The sequence below is a fragment of the Pan troglodytes genome, chromosome 13, assembly GCF_028858775.2.
Source record: "Pan troglodytes isolate AG18354 chromosome 13, NHGRI_mPanTro3-v2.0_pri, whole genome shotgun sequence".
NCBI lineage: Eukaryota > Metazoa > Chordata > Mammalia > Primates > Hominidae > Pan > Pan troglodytes.
In genome coordinates, this window is record NC_072411.2 from 134,841,275 (window position 1) to 134,859,316 (window position 18,042).

Sequence of the window (18,042 nt, forward strand, 5' to 3'; positions counted from 1 at the left end):
CTTTTCCTTCTTTCCTTTCTTTTTTCATCCCCCTCTCCCTCCTTCTTCTTCGTTTATTTTTAGAGCCAGGGTCTCACTCTGTCGCCCAGGCTGGAGTGCAGTGGCCTGACCATGGCTCGTTGCAGCCTCGACCTCCCGGGCTCAAGCCATCCTCCTACTTCAGCCTCCTGAGTAACTGGGACTACAGACGAGCGCCACTATGCCTGGCTGATTTTTAAAAAGTTTTTGTAGAGACAGTCTAACTATGTTGCCCAGTCTGGTCTCGAACTCCTGGGCTCAAAAGATCCTGCCACCAACACCTAAGTGTTGGGATTGCGGGTGTGAGTCTCCGCGCCAGGTTTCTTCTCTTTTCTTGTGCGTTTCACGCAAAAAAAACCCGAGTCCCTGAAGCTACGCTGCTTTCCTGCCTCTAGGGAAAACGGGAGTTTTTTCTGCTCGTTTGCTCTCCCTCTTTTTTGTTTGCTTATTTGTTTTTAGTATTTTTAGCATGTTTTGGAAACATTTCGTTTCAATGAGTGTTTGAAAAGCAGCTCCCCCGCCCCGCGCTCCGGGCGGGCGCCTCCCACTCCCTGACCCCGGGGAGGGTGGGCACCACTCCCAGACGCGGGGGACGCGTGGATGTCGCTCGGGGGCGCTCGCCTCCCCCACCCAGCCTGTCCCGGGCCGCGAGCGCTTCCAGTCGGGTTACTTCTGGGGGACAAGAAAGGCACCGCCTGAACGGTCGAGACGCTTTTTCCCGCTACGGTTTTCCCCGGAGCTGACAGGGGCAGCAAGGTCGGAGTTGATCCGAGGGTCCCTGCCTGGTCCCGGGGGGACGGTCAGCCTCCCGCCCGGAGCCGCGGGGAGAGGAAGCAGGTCGGGGTCTCCGGGACGCGCAGACACCCAGACACCGGCGGCCTCCTCCCACCAGGCTGGCAGTCCCTGAGCCCTGGCGCCTCCTTAAAGCCGCAGCTCCGCCCCGCCCGCCCCGCCCGCCAGTCCGTCCTCAGACCCTCCCAACCGCCGGGTCCCCGCCGCCTCGGCGGAGTGGTGTAGAGCCTCGAGCCTGCGAGGAGCGCGCCGCCCGCCAGCTCCCTGCGCCCCGTCCCGCGTCCCCGCGTTCCCGCGTCCTGCGATCCGCCGCCATGGCCAGTGAGGAGCTGGCGTGCAAGCTGGAGCGCCGGCTGCGGCGCGAGGAGGCCGAGGAGAGTGGCCCCCAGCTGGCTCCCCTCGGCGCCCCAGCCCCGGAGCCCAAGCCCGAGCCCGAGCCCCCCGCCCGTGCGCCCACGGCCAGCGCCGACGCGGAGCTGAGCGCCCAGCTGAGCCGGCGGCTGGACATCAACGAGGGCGCTGCGCGGCCCCGGCGCTGCAGGGTCTTCAACCCCTACACGGAGTTCCCGGAGTTCAGCCGCCGCCTCATCAAGGACCTGGAGAGCATGTTCAAACTGTGAGCTCCCGCTGCGCGCCCTTCGCCCCCGGGACCAGGGAGGGAGCGGGAGGGCTTTCTGGTCCGAAGTCCCGGGCCCCGTTTGTGTGGGGAGGGGTCCCGGGGTGCAGGTAGCATTTGGCCCAACGCAGCCAGATCTTGAGTGCTCGGGTCTATCTCGGCGCGGTGGGGGACGGGGCCGAAGAGGGGGGACACCAGGAGCAGGAGCTCTCCGGGACGGAGCCCAAAAGTTCTCGGCGGCTGCCGGCCCCGAGTTCCAGGTCCCCCAACCCCGACCACTGGTCCCGCCCCCTCCGCCCGCCAGTCCGGAGATTTGCTCCGAAAGCAACTTCTAGGAAAGGGAGCCGTCGCCGCGCCTCACCTGCCAGCTTTCACTGTATCCCCCCAAGGGAAAAATTAGCCCCTGTTGGCCTTTTATCTTTTAAAACAAAAGGGGAAAGTTAATCCTTGGCTGCAGCGCGGGGTCTGATGAATGAGAGGAGGCCGAGAACGGGGAGTTTGGTAAAGTCGTTGTAAGAGATTCAGGACTTTCCTGGAGCAGGCGCGGCCCGGGAGCCTCCTGGGGGCGCGGGGAGCGGGGGCGGTTGTGGGAACCGAACTTGGCCGCTGGCACCGGTCCGGCGGGGGCTCGTTGCGGTCCTGCTCTGTGAGCCCCAGTGCGCGGGGAGCCGCTCACCTGGGGAGACACTGAGCCAGAGGCAGGCGATAGAGACCCACTAGTCCACCTCGTCGCCTGGAACCTCCGGGGATCTCAGTTTCCTCATCTGGAGAGTGGGAGCAGTAACGGTCCCTGCCTTTTAAGGCCGAAAAGTATTTTGCACCCGGTAAGCTCTTAACCGAGCTATTAATATTTCCAGAATTGAGCCGAGACCGGAAAAATGCCTGGGGGAGCTGAGGCCGCCGGCCAGGTCATGCTTGGGCGTTTTTAAAAGCGCATGGAATGTGTTTGCCCTCCGCGTGGAGGTTCTATTTAAAGGCGCTGTGACTGGCGCTGCGTCGCCTGAGCCTCCGCTGCCCCTGCATGGAGGTTTGCAGAGCCGGCACCTGGGAGCCTCCGCCTCCTCTGCCTCCCTGACACCCTGGTTTCTTTGTCTGGCTTCCAGGCACTGATCTGTGGCGTTTTCTGGGTCTAGTTTGGGCAGTTCAGGAAGGCCGAGTGGTGCTAAAGAATGCGGCTGGGGCGAAAATGGAAAAGCAATGGGTGAGGCAAGGTTTGTTGGAGCCCTTTGATTTCTCTGGGGTAATGCCTTTCATGGGAAGACTGCCCTGGCCGGGCTGCTCCCAGACCCCACCAGTTCCTCCCAGTCCAGCTGGATTCAGGGGATCTTGGGGAGGGACCTTTATCTTCAAGTTTTCTTGTGGCCACTCAGGCTTCTTTTGTTTTTCCTATAAAACAATCTTTGGAAAGATCAACTTGTAGTTGACTACCTAAGAGTGATAAAAAGAGTCCATATGCTCAGAGGGTCTTGGGAGACGAAGCAAGGTGGCATCTGTGAGCAAACAGGTACTGGACCAGGATCACGCAAAGGGGAGCCGGGCACAGTGGCTTACGGCTGTAATCCCAGCACTTTGGGAGGCCGAGGCAGGCGGATCACCTGGGGTCAGGAGTTCAAGACCAGCCTGGCCAACATGGTGAAACCCCATCTCTACTAAAAATCCAAGAATTAGCCGGGAGTGGTGGCGCGGGCCTGTAGTCCCAGCTACTCGGGAGGCTGAGGTGGGAGAATTGCTTGAACCTGGGAGGCGAAGGTTGCAGTGAGCAGAGATCACACCATTGCACTCCAGCCAGGGTGACAGAGGGAGATTCTGTCTCAAGGGGGAAAAAAAAAAAGCTAAGGGGAAGGCAGTGTGTGGCCTGGGATCCCAGCAGAGCTAACAGTTCAACCAGTACTTGGTATTTCTTTCTAGGTTGAGTTTTCTGTCACTTGCAACCAAAATTGGCATAAACAAAACGGGAATAATTTGGCTGAGGAAACCAAAAAGCCATCACTAGCTTCAGGTGTGGCTGGATCTAGGAGCTTAGGTGCTGCCATCAGTGCTTAGTTTCTCTTTTTGTTAAGCCACCTTCCTCTCTGCGTTGTCCCCGTTCTCAGATGGCTCATCCTTGGTGGTGGTGGTATGGCCACAACAGCTTAAATTAATAACATAAGAATGTTAAAAACACTAAAGAAAATGTAACACACCAATTTGTTTTCTATTGGATTACCTTCCAGATTTTACTCATGGCAGCGGCAGTCTTGTGAGGCTGTGAAGAGTGAGCACTTGGAGGCAGGCTTCCTGGGTTCAAACCCCAGCCCCACCACTTGCTACCTGGAAGGTTCCTTGGGCAGCTTATTTAAAAGCTCTGTGCCATCAGTTTTCCCTTCTGTCAAATGGGAAAGCACAGGACCTGCCATGTGGGGTTATTGTGGGGATTAAATTAATTCATGTATGTGATGCATTTAGCTCCATGTTTCAGCCTATGGTGAAGGCCAGGTGGATTTTAGCCCCTAATTTTTAGATTATCACATATCCGTAATTTGGGTAAATGTGCACATTTGGCCCAGTGTGGTGGCTCACACCTGTAATCGCAGCACTTTGGGAGGCTGAGGCGGGCGGATCATGAGGTCAGGAGTTCGAGACCAGCCTGATCAACGTGGTGAAACCCCGTCTCTACTAAAAATACAAAAATTAGCCAGGCATGGTGCCACACGCCTGTAATCCCAGCTACTCAGGAGGCTGAGGCAGGAGAATCTCTTGAACCTGGGAGGTGGAGGTTGCAGTGAGCCGAGATCACGCCATTGCACTCTAGCCTGGGCAACAGAGTGCGACTCCGTCTCAAAAAAATAAAAAAAGTACACATTTTGTGTTGTCCTTTTTTGTTTAATAATTCACTTTGCTGAGTCCACTTTATCTTTTGAACCTGATTTAGCCCACAGTTTGAGCTGTGGAGTGGTGACCTGGCCTCTTGGTGAGTTCCGGGTCCCCGTGGGACTGTGTGCTTTGCCCTTCCGGGTTCTGCGGAAGGAACTCGTTAGCTCCTCTGCTGCTGGGTGAGGTCGTTTGTTTCTTAGAGCTGCCTGAATGAAATGCCACAAAGTGGGTAGCATAAAACAACAGCAGTATATCCTCTTATAGTTCTGGAAATCAGAAGTCTGACAGGTCTGAAACCAACGTGTCAGCCGGGCTGTGCTGCCCTTGAGGCGCCAGCGAAGACTCCTTCTGTGCCTGTTTCCTGGCTTCTGGTGGTTGCCAGAATTCTTGGTATTTCTTGTGGTATGGGCGCATCACCGTAATCTCTGCCACCCTGAGCACCTGGTGCTCTCCCTGTGTGTGTTTCTGTGTCTTCACATGGCCTTCTTTTTTTTTTTTTTTTTTTTTTGAGATGGAGTCTCACTCCATCGCCCAGGCTGGAGTGCAGTGGCGCGATCTTGGCTCACTGCAAGCTCCACCTCCTGGGTTCATGCCATTCTCTTGCCTCAGCCTCCCGAGTAGCTAGGACTACAGGCGCACACCACCATGCCCAGGTAATTTTTGTATTTTTAGTAGAGATGGGGTTTTCACCATGTTGGCCAGGCTGGTCTTGAACCCCTGACCTCAAATGATCCACCCGCCTCAGCCTCCCAAAATGCTGGGATTACAGGCGTGAGCCACCGCGCCTGGCTTAAGAATTTCACTTTTAAGCAGTTTCTAGATTCACGTTCTGATGTCGCCTTAGTTCATTGGGCCCCTCGCAGTATATAACCTGATTAGACCAGTACAAAGTACACCCTGTCTTTTTGTTTGGGGCTAGAAAGATTCATACAGATACTGGGAGATATGCTTTGATCGTTTAAATTTGATTTTCCTATTTAAAAGTATTTGGCTTAGGGATTTCTTACATTTTCAAGGCTTAAAAAAACTGGATCCTTCCCAGCCTCTGAGTTTGTTGGGTTCTTGGAGTGGTGTCCTTTGTGAGTCCTTAGGACCTAACAAATGAGGCTGGCTCCTAAATGGTGTGTTGTAGAAGAAAGAGTGTTTTCTAATGAGTGTGGGAAGCCAGAGGCACCATCAGCCCGGCCAGAGAAAGTTCCTTCTCCATTTCCAAGCCTGTTACTGGATAGCCTGAGCCAAGAGAATAGTGGCCTGATTTTAAAAGAATGAGAAGGCCCAGAAGAAACTGACTCTACAGTGTGTATCCGTGGCTGTAACGTGAGCTGGTGGAGCAGTCAAGGTTAGACAGGAAATTTTAATTACCCTGGACTTATCTGGAGGCCTCTTTCAAAGGGAGGCAATGAGGGCAGCCACTTAAAGGCAGGACCCCAATGCAACATCTTAAAATGCAGCTGCAAGGTTTTTGCAGCATACTAAAAGCTTGTGTTTTAATTCCCCAAAGAGAGGGTGGGAAGAGGAACATTTGGCTGTGGGAAAATTGTCTTTTTCTTAAGAATCTGAAACGGTGATGTCATGGATGTCCTGCCAGTGCCAGAGTCCCGCGTTACCAAGACACCAGTGAAACCCAAAAAGGTGAGGCTGTCGTGGAATTCTTCATTTCTCGTCCCCTCTCCTCTCCCAGTTTCTTTTTCTCCTCCTTAGTCTTGTCTCTAAAGGAGAGAGAAGCGGGTGTAGATTTGGAAGGCTGGGAATTTTCCAAAGAGGTAAAGTGAGCCCTCTTAGGGAGGCTTACTGGGGAGGTGGAGGTGAGGCTGCCTGCATACTGGCATCCTGATCTTTTGAGTGAATTGACTCTAAAAATGGGAAAGATGGGTGGAAATAAAAGAAAGAAGTTAAGTGCTTTCTTTTTCCTTGGAGAAAGGCAAGAGGTACTGACTTGTCCTGGCTATAGCTTCAGTCAACAGTGATCACCTTAGATGTGAAATTTTCTCACCTGCACTGGAGTTTGTACATTTGACAATTTTGAATTGGGGGGTAGGGTAAGAGGACCTAGGGCTTGTCTGAATTCTGGAGGATAGCTTTAGGTCAGCCTTCTGTTTTGGGTCTTAGTCTCTGGCAGAAAGACCCCATGCCTTGGAACTGTGTCTTAGATGGGTTTAAGTGCTGGCTGCTTTTACTTGCCAGCACGCATGATTAACCCATGTAGGAGGAGCTGGAAGGAGCTTCCACAGTTGCTGGTGGGTTTATCTTTGCAGGGAGTTCCCTCTTCCTCCTCATTCCTCGCTCCACACCTCCCTCTCCCTGGGATGTCTCCTCCACCATCCTTGTTACAGAGCCATCGAATTTTATGAGAATTTGAATAATGGAAATTTGAAGTTGAGTGATGAAAACAGTTATTAAAGTGTTACATTATACAAAAAGAGAAAAGTCCTTTCCCCCTTCTCCCTTGCAGGATTATTAAAAAGTGCCTGATTTCAAAGCTGTAAGGTCCAGGAGACTTTAACTTTTTTTTTTTTTTCTTTTCTCAAGACAGAGTCTTGCCATGTTGCCTAGGCTGGTCTTGAACTCCCAGGCTCAGGTGATTCTCCTGTCTCAAAGCGCTGGGATCATAGGCATGGGCTACTTCGCCTGGCCAGACTCTCTCTCTCTCTCTTTTTTTAAATGTTGTTGTATACCAACCAAACTAACTTTATACCCTCAGCCCTGTGGTACCCCCTGGACCAACTGGTATATAGGAATACTTCTTCCATTGACCTACAGGGTGTTTGATTGGCATGGGGCTATGTTCTGCATGGGTTCATGGTGTGGCTGAGTTAGTGGGTCTCCAAAGATGTGCCGAATGGCCTAAGAGTCCACAAATCAGGTCTTGGGAGCTAGAGGGTGCCAGGCTGTCTACAATTGATATTCATCTTAGTTAGGAGCCCAGCACACCCTCAGGGCACTGACATCTGGGGTTGGCACACGATTGTCTTTAGCTTTAGACTTCACAAATCTCTGTATATCATGTGCAACCTCACACACTCACACATGCCTACCTGCGTGCTCACACACTAGCTCACTCCCACAGCCACTCTTCGGGTGAGGCTGTCGCGGACTCACCTGTCGTGACTCACCGCACTTGGCCTCCTCCACATTTCACAGTCCTCCAGAACACCCCTCTATAGCCTCCTCCTGCTTCTGTGTCCCCTGAGTGTTGGTGGCCAAAGGGCATCATTGATCCTAAATTCTAGACGCTTCTTGGCAGGAATAACCTTGAGTTATTGGAGCATGGACCATGATCCTCCATTCCCAGCAAGATGAAACCTGACCTGTGGTCAATGACCTGCCAAGACATGGCCTTCCACGTTCCAAGGCTGCAGAGGTTCTGTGGTACCCCCGGTCCAACTGGTAAACAGGAATACTTCTTCCATTGACCTGCAGGGGATTTGATTGGCATGGGGCTACATTATGCGTGGGTTCATGTCGTGGCTGAGCTAGTGGGTCTCTAAAGATGGGCGAATGACCTAAGAGTCCACTTAGGTCTCCTCCAGTGTTCCCAGCTCTGGGCTTCTGTGGCCAGCACTGTCCATATGTCTGCTAGTGTGTGCTCCTGTGGTACCATATCATGATGATGATGACGATGATCACCATGAGCCCCTTTCCAACCTGCTATGAGCTATTCATTCACTCATTCATTTTTTCATTCATTTAGCTAAGTACCTGCCAGGTGCCAGATTATACATACTTGTATAATCTGGAAGGATCTTGGCCCTTGAGAAGCTCAACAAATGCTGACAGCAAGCTGGATGTAACATGATGCTGTTTGGATGGGAGGGATGTCACTGCCCGAGAAGCCACCGACTACCCACATACAGGACACTCCAGTAGCTGAGCAGACCCTGAGAAGATGTGGGAGTTGGGGACACTCTGACCTCAGGCTGCTGCATTCAAAGCAGGGGCTCCTGGTCGTTCTGGGCACAGCCATGGAGGAGCAGCCACCAAGGACTGTGAAGGGATTCAGGCCCTGGGTGGAGGCAGCAGGGAAGGCCCTTGGGATGAACCTCCTGGAGACAGAGAATGGGGGCTGAGAACTTGATCTCAGTGGTGAGTGCTTGACCTTGGATGGCAGAAGGAGGGCAGTGAGGGCTCAAGGAAAGGAAGCTGCAGCCATCGGGAAGCAAGAGCCTTCTCAAGGTGGGAGTTAGTATTATTATTACTATTTTTTGAAACAGGGTCTCTCTCTGTCACCCAGGCTGGAGTGCAGTTGCACAGTCTTGGTCCACTGCAACCTCCACCTCCTGGGCTCAAGTGATCCTCCCGCCTTAGCCTCCTGAGTAACTGGGACTACAGGCATGGCCACCATGCCCAGCTAATTTTTGTATTTTTTGTAGAGACGGGGTTTTGACATGTTGCCCAGGCTGGTCCTGGGCCCAAGTGATCCTCCCACCTCTGCCTCCCAAAAGTGTTGGTTACAGGCATGAGCCACCGCACCTGGCCACAATCGGAGTTACTGAGAAATGGAACGAAAGGTCTTGCAAGGTGGTGAGCTGCTTTCTCTGGAGTTTCACTAGAAGGGAGGTACTCTGACTCCCTGGTGTGAGAGGCTTGCAGTTAGGAAGGGCCGAAAGCTTATGGAGGCTAGGAGATGGGCTGTGTGACTTCCAAGATTCTTTCTAGGCCATGGGTGGGCAAAGTTGTTCTGTAAAGGGCCAGATAATCCATCTGTTTGGCTTTGGGCCCTAAGGTTTCTGTTGTCCCTCTGCAGCCTGCCATTGTGATATGAAAGCAGCCACAGGCAATATGCAAATGGCATGGCATGGCTGTGTTCCTGTAACACTTGGTGAGCATGATTTGGCCTGCAGGCCCAAGTTAGCCAGCCCCCATGCTAGGCAGTTGCTTTAGAATCTTGAATCCAGAGCCTGATCTCATTTGTCCCCTTTCTCACTTCTCGGCCTTTCCTCCCATCAGTGGCCTCAGGTCCAGAGGGGACACGGTGGAAGCCTGGTGTCCCCCCAGTTGGGTAGGCAGCATAGTGAGGCCTGAGTTCCAGGACCCCAGAGTTGCTTTTGGAAGATTAGCACTGGAGAAGGAGCAGGACCTGCATCTTCTTCTTCTGTGGGCTGAGGAAGCCTCGCAGCTGGCGCTCACAGCTGGAGTCCCGGGGTAACACTCCCCACCCTAGGAAGGCTTGCCTTCCTATGGCTTCCCCTAAGAGGTGGTCCATGGTGTGTTTGAGCTTAAAAACTCCCAATGAAAAAGACAAATGAGGCCGGGAGTGGTGGCTCACGCCTGTAATCCCAGCACTTTGGGAGGCCGAGGTGGGTGGACCACAAGGTCAGGAGCTTGGGACCAGCCTGGCCAATATGGTGAAACCCCGTCTCTACTAAAAATACAAAAATTAGCAGGGTGTGGTGGTGGGTGCCTGTAATCCCAGCTACTCGGAAGGCTGAGGCAGGAGAATCACTTGAACCCGGGAAGCAGTGAGCCAAGATTGCACCACTGCACTCCAGCCTGGGCAACAGAGTGAGACTCTGTCTCAAAAAAAAAAAAAAAAAAAAAAAGACAAATGAGAAACAAAAGCTAATTAGCCTTGGGTGTCTGCTTAGCCCCGTGGTTGGAGCAGGAGCTCTTGACCTCCGGTCTTGGAACTCTCGCCAATAGTGTGTGGAATTGCACTCTCACACCTGCTGGGAGACCTTGCTTTTCAAGGGGGTGTACAGCTCCTCACCCCAGAAAAATTTGAGATCTACTGGTTTGGAGGGAAATGGGAGATAAGAATCTTACGACTTAAGGAAAACTTATTTTTTGTTATCAAATTATAGTGTTCCCCATTGAAAATTTCCTTTAAAACAGTAAAGATCTTTAGGAAGTAGAGAGTGGAAGCCGATGCTGTTCTGTTCCCGAGGGTCACCTGCAGCTGTTCCCGAGGGTCACCTCCAGCTGTTCCCGAGGGTCACCTCCAGCTGGTTGGGTGCATGTTCTTACACAAGATTGTAAGAGACGATCTATGCTGTTCTGCCTGTATTACTTGGGAGGCCTTTGGCTCAAATGATGGAAAACTCTGCCCCAAACTCACTAATGAATAAAGAAATGGATCATCTCATGGATGAGGGCGTCCAGAGGACAAGGGTGGCCCTGGGGCAATGGTTGGTTGCTGCTGTCATCCAGGACTTGGGTTCCGTCCTCTGCCCTCTGCCACCCTGTGTGCTGGCATCAAGGTGGCAAGGTGTGAGTTTCCCCGAGTCACATCAGCTGCGACAAAATCCAGATGCAGGAAAGGCCTAGGGTTCTTCTAAACAATGAGGAAATTAATGTGTAACCAGCTAGAAGTGAAAAAAAAAGATAGAAAAAATAAACAATGAGGAAATCTTCCTCTATGTGTGCCCCAAGCCGGCCTCTGGCATCCCATAACCAGCCCATCCGGGGTAGTTTCCATTCCCTGAGGGATGGAGCCAAAACTGGGTTCTGTTAGTGAGGAAGGAGAGGTAGGTTTTTACTGAATAACGTTCCAGGGCTCTTTTCTGTCCATCTGTGTGCTTTGTTTTTGTTTGTATTTTTTTTTGTTTTTTGAGACAGGGTCTTGCTCTGTCACCCAGGCTGGAGTGAAGTGGTACGATCATGGCTCACTGCAGCCTCGACCTCCTGGGCTCAAGCCATCCTTCTGCCTGAGTCCCCGCACCCCAACACCTGGCTAATTTTTTTTTTTTCAGTAGAGACGGAGTTTTACCATGTTACTGAGGCTGGTCTCAAACTCCTGGGCTCAAGCAGTCTGCCCACCTTGGCCTCCCAATGTCCATCTGTGTTTTTTTTGTTGTTGTTTGCTTGTTTGTTTTTGTTGTTGTTGTTTGAGGCAGTCTTGCTCTGTCACCCAGGCTGGAGTGCAGTGGCAAGATCCTCGCTCACTGCAACCTCCACCTCCTGGGTTCAAGTGACCCCCCTGCCTCAGCCTCCTGAGTAGCTGGGATTATAGGGCGTGCTACCACGCCCAGCTCATCTGTATTTTTGTGTACATGGGAGGGACTTTTGATGTCAGGCTTGGTTTCTGGAGGCCAGGCAGGGAGCAGCCCATTCCTGGGGGCTCCCGAAGGCCAAATGCATAGGTCTTTCCTGCAGAACATCATTTTCACTGGGATTCCCTGTGATTTTTCTCTTGCCTGTGGGGGTGGACCCACAGCTAGGAGTGCTGTGTGTGCAGTTGGTGCTGAGTGGGCTGTCTGTGTCGACCGCTCCCAGGCCAGCTTTCAGGGAACCCCTCCTTCCATCTCATGTTGCCCTTCCTCCCTCCAAAGAGCCTGGCATGGTGGGCCCGCCCCCTGGGTTTGGAGGGCTTGATCATTCTGCCTCACCCTCCTGACTGCTCACTGTCTTAGAAAACGTTTGGCTGCTACCCTGTGTCTCCCCAGACCCCCTCCCCAAACCTCTTTTATTCTTTTTCTCATCGGGGGTGCCATGCCCCTGATTTCGTCTCCTCTTAGAAGGGGCTCCAGCTGCTATCTTTGGCCAGGAGTTGCCATGCCTTGATGGTCCTCATTCCTTTAGTGGCTCCTGGGCTTCTGTGGCTAAGGGCACCTCTGTTGGCTTGGAGGCCTTTGTGTAAGTCAGGTGTGAGTGTGTGTTGGCAGGTGTTCAGGGCTGGTTTTCTTTTCTTTTTTTTTTAATTTTTTTTTTTATTTTTGAGACAGAGTCTCACTCTATCGCCCAGGCTGGAGTGCAGTGGTGCGATCTCGGCTCACTGCAACCTCCGCCTCCCGGGTTCAAGCAATTCTGTCTCAGCCTCCCGAGTAGCTGGGATTACAGGCACCTGCCACCATGCCAGGCTAATTTTTTGTATTTTTAGTAGAGATGGGGTTTCACCATCTTGGCCAGGCTGTCGTGATCCACCTGTCTTGGCCTCCCAAAGTGCTGGGATTACAGGCGAGAGCCACTGCACCTGGCCTAATTTTTTTTTTTTTTTTTTTAAATTTTTAGTGGAGACGGGGTTTCTCCATGTTGGTCAGGCTGGTCTCAATCTCCGGACCTCAGGTGATCCGCCCACCTCGACCTCCCAAAGTGCTGGGATTACAGGCGTGAGCCACCATGCCTGGCAATTTTTTTTTTTTTTTTTGAGAGATAGGTCTTACTATGTTGCCCTGGATGGTCTTGAACTCCTGGGTTCAAGTGATCCTCCTGCCTCAGCCTCCTAAAATGCTGGAATTAGAGGTGTGAGCCACCATGCTGGCCTGCTTTTATTTTATTTTTTAATCTTAGCCTAGCACACCCTACTCCCAGTCATGTTGCTGAATGAAGGGAAATTCTTTGGTTTTGGAGCTCAGACCTGGGTTGGCAGTGACAGTGGCAGCATCCTTCCAGGCCAGGCAGAGCCCTGGAGCGGGCCACATCCAAGGCAGACACGCCTCAGCCCTCTGCCACGGGTCAGGTTTGCAGGAAGTAGGAGGATGGCCTCCTGCCTCGTGCCCAAGGCTGGCCACTCTGCCCCTTCTGGGTGGTGAAACAGCAGAGACCCCCACCCCACAGGGCTGTAGCTGATCCCAGCTCTAGGGTTTGACATCTCCACCCCCAGGTTTCCCCAGCACCCCTCACTGAGCACCCACTGTGCCTTGGGAAAGCCCTGATCAAAAAAATCTGGCTGCTGACAGCCCTCACTCTTTGCCCATGAGGACCTAGTGAACTCTGTTGCAGCCTTGGAGAAATGCTGGCCTCCGATGCTGTCCTGTTTGGCTTTGGTGGTGACAGGGTCTCTGCCTCCTCTCTAAATGCGTCTTGCCCCTCCACCCTATAATGGCTGACTTCATGGAGCATTGGGTATCCCTAATGCCACCTAACAGCCCCACTGACTGTGTGCAGGGCTGTGCTTAGCGATTTCCACATGGGAACTCACGCTTCACAACACTCCAAAGGAGGTACGATATCAGACCCCATTTCACAGATGAGGAAACTGAGGCACAGAGAAGCCAGGGAACTCGCCTAAAGTCACACACCTTGTAAGCGGTAGAGCTGGGATTTGAACCCAAGTGGCCTGCACTCTTGTCCAGTGTCACATGCCCGTCTCACTAATGTTATTTCCACCTCCCAGCTTTCCAGCCTCCAAATCTCAGCCATCCTCGACACCATCCCCTGCATAGCCAGGCAGGGCCTTGGCTGGCACAGTCTCTGCAGGCAGCCTGACCTCCAGGCCCTGTTGGACCACCTGCCCTGAGCCTGTAGTAGCTGCCTCAGACCTGGCCTCCCCCATCCGTCCAACATGTTTTGGCCGGGCTCACCAGAGCCCAAGATGTCATTACCTTGCTTCCCTCTTCACAAGTTATTTTGGGTTGGGGTGGGGCAATATACAACATTCAGTAGCTCCCTATTGCCCAAGGAAAAAAGTCTAGACTCCTCATGTGGACCCTTAAGGCCCACTCCAGTTGGCTGTCACAGTCTTCTCTCTCTCTGGTTCCCCCCACCCAGGCCTTGCTCTCACTGAGCTGAATGGCCCCCACAGCCTCTCTCCTGTAACCCTGCAATTCCCAGTTGATTACACTTAGGTCTGTCCGTTGTCTGTTATTGCTGATTCTCTCTTTTCTCTTCTCTTCTCTTCTTTTTTTTTTTTTTTTTTTTTGAGACAGTGTTTCACTCTGTCACCCAGGCTGGAGTACAGTGGCATGATCTCCGCTCACTGCAGCCTCTGCCTCCTAGGTTCAAGCTATTCTCCTGCCTCAGCCTCCTGAGTAGCTGAGATTACAGGCATGCGCCACCATGCCCAGCTAATTTTTGTATTTTTAGTAGAGATGGGGTTTCACCATGTTGGCCAGGCTGGTCTTGAACTCCTGACCTCAGGTGATCCCCACCCACCTCGGTCCCAGAAAGTGCTGGGATTACAGGCATGAACCACTGTGCCCGGCCAGTTATTGCTGATTCTTATGAGGCTCCCCCACCTTCCAGAGTTTCCCTGGGAAAGCAGAGACAGAATGTTCATGGCTGAAAGTGGCTAACCTCTTCCTGCAGTCCCCACGCCCAGCCCAGGGCTTGGCCCAAGGCCATGGCAGAGTGGGCACCTTGACCTCTGTGGAGGCTTCTGAGCTCTGCCAGCTGTAGCTGCACTGAGGCCCTGCTGACTGCTAAGAGGAGCTTCACAGCTCCCCGCGGCCATGGGAGGTAATGTGAGCCTTCAGTGGGGTCATGCGGTTCCCTCCAGCAGAGCCACTGACCCACACGGGCACACACCTGTAAGTGAGACCTGGAAAAAGGTAAGTGACCACCTTCTCAGGTTGTGCACAAGACCTCGTGACCACTCGGTGTGCAGTCATGGCCTTAATTAGGGCACTTATGTTCCAGCCCAGTGTTCTTTCCACTGAGGGCTGCTGGGTTTAAGGTGGTGTGGGCCTGGAGTGGAGAAAGCAGGAAAAGGTCCTGCTGGCAGCAGTGGGTGGAGAGGAAATGTCGAGAGCTGCATGGGTGGCAGCCCAGGGTGTCCTCATCTCCCACTTGGGGTGATGGCCTGGCGCCCTGTAGTCCACTCGTGTTGGGCTGGCTGCCCTGGCCTGCTCTGAGACCTGTGCCCCCTGGGCCGCTGCACACCCCCTCGTCGGGGCCTCCCTCTGGCCGTTTCCTTCCCTGACCTTGGCACTGCTGGAACTGCACCAGGCACAGCCCAAATGGAGTCTAGTGTGGAAACCCTGTGTTGTTTGGGAACATCTGTTCCCTGATATCCACAGGGCTCCTGGGAATTCCAGAAGAACTAGGTTTCCAGGGGCCCTCCCAACCCAGTTTCCTGGCCCCTCAGGACTCTCCTGTTAGAACTTTTTTTTTTTTTTTTTTGAGACGGAGTTTTGCTGTTGTCGCCCAGGCTGGAGTGCAATGGCATGATCTCGGCTCACTGAAACCTCCGCCTCCCAGGTTCAAGTGATTCTCCTACCTTAGCCTCCCAAGTAGCTGGGATCACAGGCACCCACAACCACACCCGGCTAATTTTTGTATTTTTAGTAGAAACGGGGTTTCACCAGGTTGGCCAGGCTGGTCTCAAACTCCTGACCTCAGGTGATCCACCCACCTCGGCCTCCCTAAGTGCTGGGATTACAGGCATGAGCCACTGCGCCCGGCCTCCTTTCAGAACTTTTATGCAGACCTGGCAAGGTGGCTCACTCCTGTAGTCCCAGCACTTTGGGAGGCCGAGGCAAGAGGATTGCTTGAGTACAGGAGTTCAAGACCAGCCTGAGCAACATGGTGAAACTCTGTCTTTACAAAAAATATGAAAAACTAGTTGGGCATAGGAGGTACGTACCTGTGGTCCCAGCTAGGCAGGAGGCTGAGGCGTGAGGATTGCTTGAACCTGGGAGTTGGAGGCTGCAGTGAGCTAGTATCACACTCACTGCAGTGAGTGAATAAGCCGAGTGTTTGGGGCACAAGGAGGGCTGGGAGTTTATCGGACAAAAGTGGCTATGAGTGGTTTGATTGGATGATGAAAACTTTGGGTCAAAGCTTTTGTATCTCTGAGTCCCCTGGCCCTTTTTCAGAGCCTGCCCACCCTCAGTCTGCATGCAGCTAGAGCATTGGGAGTGACTGTTTCCCAGCCCACAGCTGGTTGGGCAGGAAGGAGGAGCAGGTGATTTGACAGCTGGGGAGGACCCACACAACCAGAGAAAACTAGAAACTCAGAGAACCTTGCAGGCAGGGATGTAGGGAGAGGGACTACAGTCCTGTGACCTTAGGGAGTCTCCGAGGCTCATCTAGATAGGCACAGCTGGGGACACCCATAGGGTAATCCCAGGAGGGCCCCTGGGAAGACCACCTGCCGGTGGGTGTAGTCTGTGCTGCCCTTCTCTGCCTTGAATGTGCCCAGGGGCTGTGGTGTGGGGGGCTTGTGAACATGCAGGCTCTGATTCAGCAGGTCTAGGGGTCTCGGTAGAACTTGAGACTGCATTTGTAACACTCCTGGGTGACTGTGATGCTCTGGTCTGGGGACCTCACTTTGTGGGGCCAGCGCCTGGCTGTTGAAAAAGGCAATGCGTGATTTCTATTCCAAGCCTTTCTGTGTGAAGAGAAGAAGGTACTCTTGTGTCCTGGTGTCCCTGAGATGCAGGCAACCCCCTCCCATCACTAAGGCGTGTTCTGGGGCACTGCTACCCTCCTGAGAACACCCTATCTGAGAGATCCCTGGGGAGTTTCCAACAGCTGAACCTCTGGTTGACAAAGGCTGGCCAGCTTCTTTTTCCATGAATGGCAGGATAATTCCTGGGAGGGAAGTTAGAAAACCAAGAAAGCCCGGGGCTCTCTGCACAGTGGAAGCCAAGAGAATAAGTGACTGACTCATGGACCTGAAACCGGGAGGACGCCGGAGACCAGCCATTGTCCCTTGCTGCTGTCCTCTTGCTAGCTGGCCCTGGGTGGGGTTGGGGTCGGAGTCACCTCGGGCCCTTTGGCGGATCTGGGGGCTTTCCCAGGCAGTGGGCACGCACAGCAGCAGATGGTCAAGCGGCCCACACAGTCACGCCTCACTCTACCGCTCAGTGGTGGCCTCAACTAGTAGATGAGTTGAGAAGCCTTTTCCAGGAGACCTGGGGAGGCGGGCCTTATCCTCTGATAGGGCTGGGCCCTAACAGTCACTCAGGAATGGCTTTGTGGAGCGGTAGCACAGTGACCATGGCAGGTGGCGGATTTGGGTTTTCCCCAGAAAGCTAAAGATGAGGCTGTCTGGGACAAGTTGGGTGTGGGCAGCTTGTTAGAGTGGAAGCCCTGGGAACTGTCTGCTTCCTCATGACCGCAGACAGGTGCTACTTTAAAAAAATAGCCTTCTCACCCATAGCTTACCTGGGCCCGTGTCCTGTGCAAGGGGATGATTTCCTTTGGGCCCCTCGACCGCTCTGCAAGGCACACAAGGCTCATGGCAGTCTCAAGTTACAGATGGGGCCAAGTCTCTCCCAAGAGGGTGGTGGGGCTGGTTTAGAATCTTTCCAACTGCCAGTGGAACCAGAGTCTCCCCCTAACAGAGTCTGGAGCCTATAAAGATGAAAGGGACTGAGCGTGGTGATACATGCCTGGAGTTCCAGCCACTTAGGAGGATCTCCTGAGCCCAAGAGTTCTGGGCTTTCTGTGCTCTGTGCCCATCGGGTGCCCACACTGAGCTCAGCATCAATACGGTGACTTCCCAAGAGGGGAGGTGGGGTTAGGGGGGATCACCAGGCTGCCTAAAGAGGGGTGAACTGGTCCGGGTCAGAAGCAGCAGGTCAAAACTCCCGTGCTGGTCAGCAGTGGGATTGCTCCTGTGAATAGCCACTGCACTCCAGCCTGGGCAACATAGCGAGGCCCTATCTCTAAAAAGTAACAATAGCAAAGATGAAAGGAACTGAGAAAATGGAAAATATGGGAAAAGGCCACAAGTCCACAAGGAAGCTCTAGGATGCAAACAGCGGTGCAGGGTCTTTTTACGGGTAGTTTTTCTTTACTGTTCTGGGTTGCTTTTTTTTTTTTTTTTTTTTTTTTTTTTTTTTTTTAAGAAGGTGTTTCATTTTCATTGTCCAGGCTGGAGTGCAGTGGTGCAATCTTGGCTCACTGCAATCTCCGCCTCCTAGGTCCAAGCGATTCTCCTGTCTCAGCCTCCTGAGTAGCTGGGATTACAGGCATGCGCCACCACACACGGCTAATTTTGTATTTTTAGTAGAGACAGGGTTTCACCATGTTGGCCAGGCTGGTCTCGAACTCCTGACCTCAGGTGATCCGCCCGCCTCGGCCTCCCAAAGTGCTGGGATTACAGGCATGAGCCACCATGCCCAGCAGCCTTTTTTTTTTTTTTTTTTTTTTTTGAGACT

At 53.0% G+C, this 18,042-nt stretch overlaps 1 protein-coding gene across 6 annotated transcripts in view; it reads left to right on the forward strand.

The window, feature by feature from the left end:
* The first annotated feature begins 655 nt into the window (after positions 1 to 655).
* The window catches only part of EFHD1 (EF-hand domain family member D1), a 49,575-nt gene continuing 32,188 nt past the window's right edge, over positions 656 to 18,042 (forward strand). The window contains exons 1-3 of one of the 6 annotated variants that reach the window (XM_054679531.2): positions 2,032 to 2,250; positions 5,833 to 5,911; positions 7,524 to 7,666. Coding sequence is in view for 3 of the 6 variants with exons in the window: in XM_024355142.2 (XP_024210910.1) it covers positions 1,125 to 1,426 (302 nt within the window). In the remaining 3 variants the exon portion in view is untranslated. Of the gene's footprint in view, positions 1,427 to 2,031; positions 2,638 to 5,021; positions 5,912 to 7,523; positions 7,667 to 18,042 lie in introns of those variants that run through there. The other 5 variants (XM_063790862.1, XM_024355142.2, XM_054679528.2 and 2 more) reach the window with 5 other exon arrangements.